This window comes from Acanthopagrus latus, chromosome 13 (assembly GCF_904848185.1).
Source record: "Acanthopagrus latus isolate v.2019 chromosome 13, fAcaLat1.1, whole genome shotgun sequence".
In the NCBI taxonomy this organism is placed as follows: Eukaryota; Metazoa; Chordata; class Actinopteri; order Spariformes; family Sparidae; genus Acanthopagrus; species Acanthopagrus latus.
Genome location: NC_051051.1, coordinates 17,889,166 through 17,891,665, shown reverse-complemented (window position 1 = coordinate 17,891,665; position 2,500 = coordinate 17,889,166). Strand labels below are relative to the sequence as shown.

At 40.5% G+C, this 2,500-nt stretch overlaps 1 protein-coding gene across 1 annotated transcript in view; it reads right to left on the bottom strand.

Annotated features, from left to right (window-relative positions):
* hyou1 (hypoxia up-regulated 1) overlaps positions 1–2,500 on the bottom strand; it is a 22,402-nt gene that overhangs the window by 17,849 nt on the left and 2,053 nt on the right. The window contains exons 4-8 of the mRNA XM_037119475.1: positions 1,546–1,624; positions 1,253–1,407; positions 855–931; positions 571–752; positions 155–270 (exon numbers count right to left, since the gene is read on the bottom strand). Of these exons, the coding sequence (XP_036975370.1) occupies positions 155–270; positions 571–752; positions 855–931; positions 1,253–1,407; positions 1,546–1,624 (609 nt within the window). The remainder of the gene's footprint in view (positions 1–154; positions 271–570; positions 753–854; positions 932–1,252; positions 1,408–1,545; positions 1,625–2,500) is intronic.

Sequence of the window (2,500 nt, the reverse complement as noted above, 5' to 3'; positions counted from 1 at the left end):
GCGGTTCCACATGACTTGGCTGTGTTGGTTTTTACACTGCAACCAGTAGGAAGACCGGACAGACATGGCAGGGAATGTAATTGGGGAGTCGCACCATGATTGGCAGTGGAGCAAACAGGCAGCCTCCTGTGAATACAGCAAGACTGGGACTCACCCAACACCTCTTATCTGCAGCTGGGGCTGGTTACCAGACTCCTTGGTTTTCACTGTCTGATAAGAGACAATGGTGGCAGTTGTGCTGCCGGACCCCATATCATAAAACATCACATTCTGAAAAGGGAACAAGATCACAACATGAGGAAATTGTAGTCACTCATCAGTGAATCATTAGTCATATTCATCATTCATTTATACAGTCTAAATATAACACTGATTTAAACAGTCTGAACAATATCAAATACATGATTCTTACCAAGTGCTCCAATAGAACATTGCATACATTTAGATGATAGAGCTCTCAATGTTCTATGTTTCTGTTATAGTCAAATAATCTTTTGAAAAGACCACACCCAACAATGTGTTAGTCCACCTCTCAATATTCTGCGAGATGGAGGGTTGCTGGTTGTGCACCTTAGGTGTTGCGTCTATATCTTTCCTCCTGAAGACCCCGTAGTTCAAGGCCACGGCAGTGTTGTCATTAATGAGTTGAAGAACCTTTAGACCTGCCATCTGTGCTGCCTGTAGGACTGCCCTGCGCTCTGCCTGGTTGAAGAAGGCTGGGACAGTTATCACTGCATCTTTGATTGGTTGTTCTGTGGGTTGGAGAGATTGGAAGGAGGACGAAACACATTAATATGCATAACATACTCAAACATGCCACACAACAGTGCACCTTCTTTCACAAGCAGACTGACCTGCAAAGTCCTGAGCCAATCCACAAGAGTAATTAAGAACCATCCCAAGAAGCTCTTCAGGCGTGTACTGCATTTCCCTAGTAGGAAAAAGGCAGAAAGATAGGTCAGCTGTCCATGTCTAACATAGTGTTTCTCTCTATATTCTCTTGATATTGTTTTTGCAGGTGGTACTATGATTCTGAAGTTTCCATGACAACATGCTACCAAAGGAAAGCTTCAGTACCTCATTATTTGACATGTTATATGATATATCATCATGATATATGATAAACAAACAACTCCTTGTAACATTGAGGTCAGGGAGATCAAATGTAAACAACTCAATATGACAAATCAGACACGTATGCATATGACGGGCAATTGGAGAAATGAGACAGGGAACAATTAAAGAGACTCACTCTGAATTTTTAAAGTAAACTGTGCCTCTAACTGGGTCCTCCTGAAGCTGATGCTCAGGAAAATGTTTCTGGTAGTGTGCCACCTGTGGATTGTTGTGCTTTTTACCCAGGAGGGTTTGGAGGCGTCTATAAACAGTCTTAGGGTTTTTCACAGACTGAAATGTACACAACATCCGATTGTTAATAGCATACAAGTAAAAGATTTACTTTATGTAAGTTTGATATTTGAATAGTCCATTTACTATGGAAATCATATTCATCAAATTAAGATGGTATTTGAGAAGAGGTCATACCACTCCTAATGCACTGTCTCCAAAAAGTCTTTCATTTTCCTTGAGACATACAGCTGTGGGTGTTTTCCTCCTTGACTCCCTGAAGAAAAAGACAATAGAAACATTGTTCAACTCTGAAATGTAGTTACCTCAACCAAGGAGGTTATGTTTCCACAGGTGTTCATTTGTTTGTTGGTTGGTTTGTCAGCAGGATTACACAAGAAACTACTGAACAGATTTCCACCAAACTTGGATGGAGGATGGGTCTCTGACCAGAACAGACACCACTGACTTTTGATGTGGATCCATTTACTTTTGGTGTAGATGCAGATGAAAAGGGACAGATCAGGATTTTTTTTATAAACATTTTCATTAAATTTCTCAAAGAATAATACTTGGATCTTGATGAAAAAAGTCAAGAGTATGTAGGTGGTATCTATGAGTGAGTACAATTTAATGCAGATCCTAGATTTGGTAGGCTTAAATTATTGTTGAGCAATTATGGGTGGTTTAAAATTTTGAGTGATACAGGACAAGCAAGTTTGAAATTGGATTAGGCTAGACTGGAATGTTGGCCCTAAATGATGCATGTGCTCTTCTGAGTACCATCCTGTGGGGCGTTTCCACTGCCACTTTTAGCTGTGTCAAGTCACACCGTGCAGTGTTGATTTGCTTTTCCAATACCAGTTTTACCGTGCCACATCCAAAATGGACCTTTTCCAGAGTGCTGCCAAAAGTATGCCAACACATGATGAGGCCTTGTGTCCCCCTAAAACATGCCTGTATTTTGCTCAACTCATGTCTGCTTATGAGAAAGGAGTTCTGAAAAGTCTGTGTGCAACTCCTGCTTCTAGCCTCTAATTTAATGTCTTTAACTGCTCTCTTATCCTGGGTTCTACTTTCAGATATCTGCTGTAATTTAAATTTTCATCATGTTTGCTTTCAGCTGTTTTGGAAGAGGTGTCAAGTTACTGTT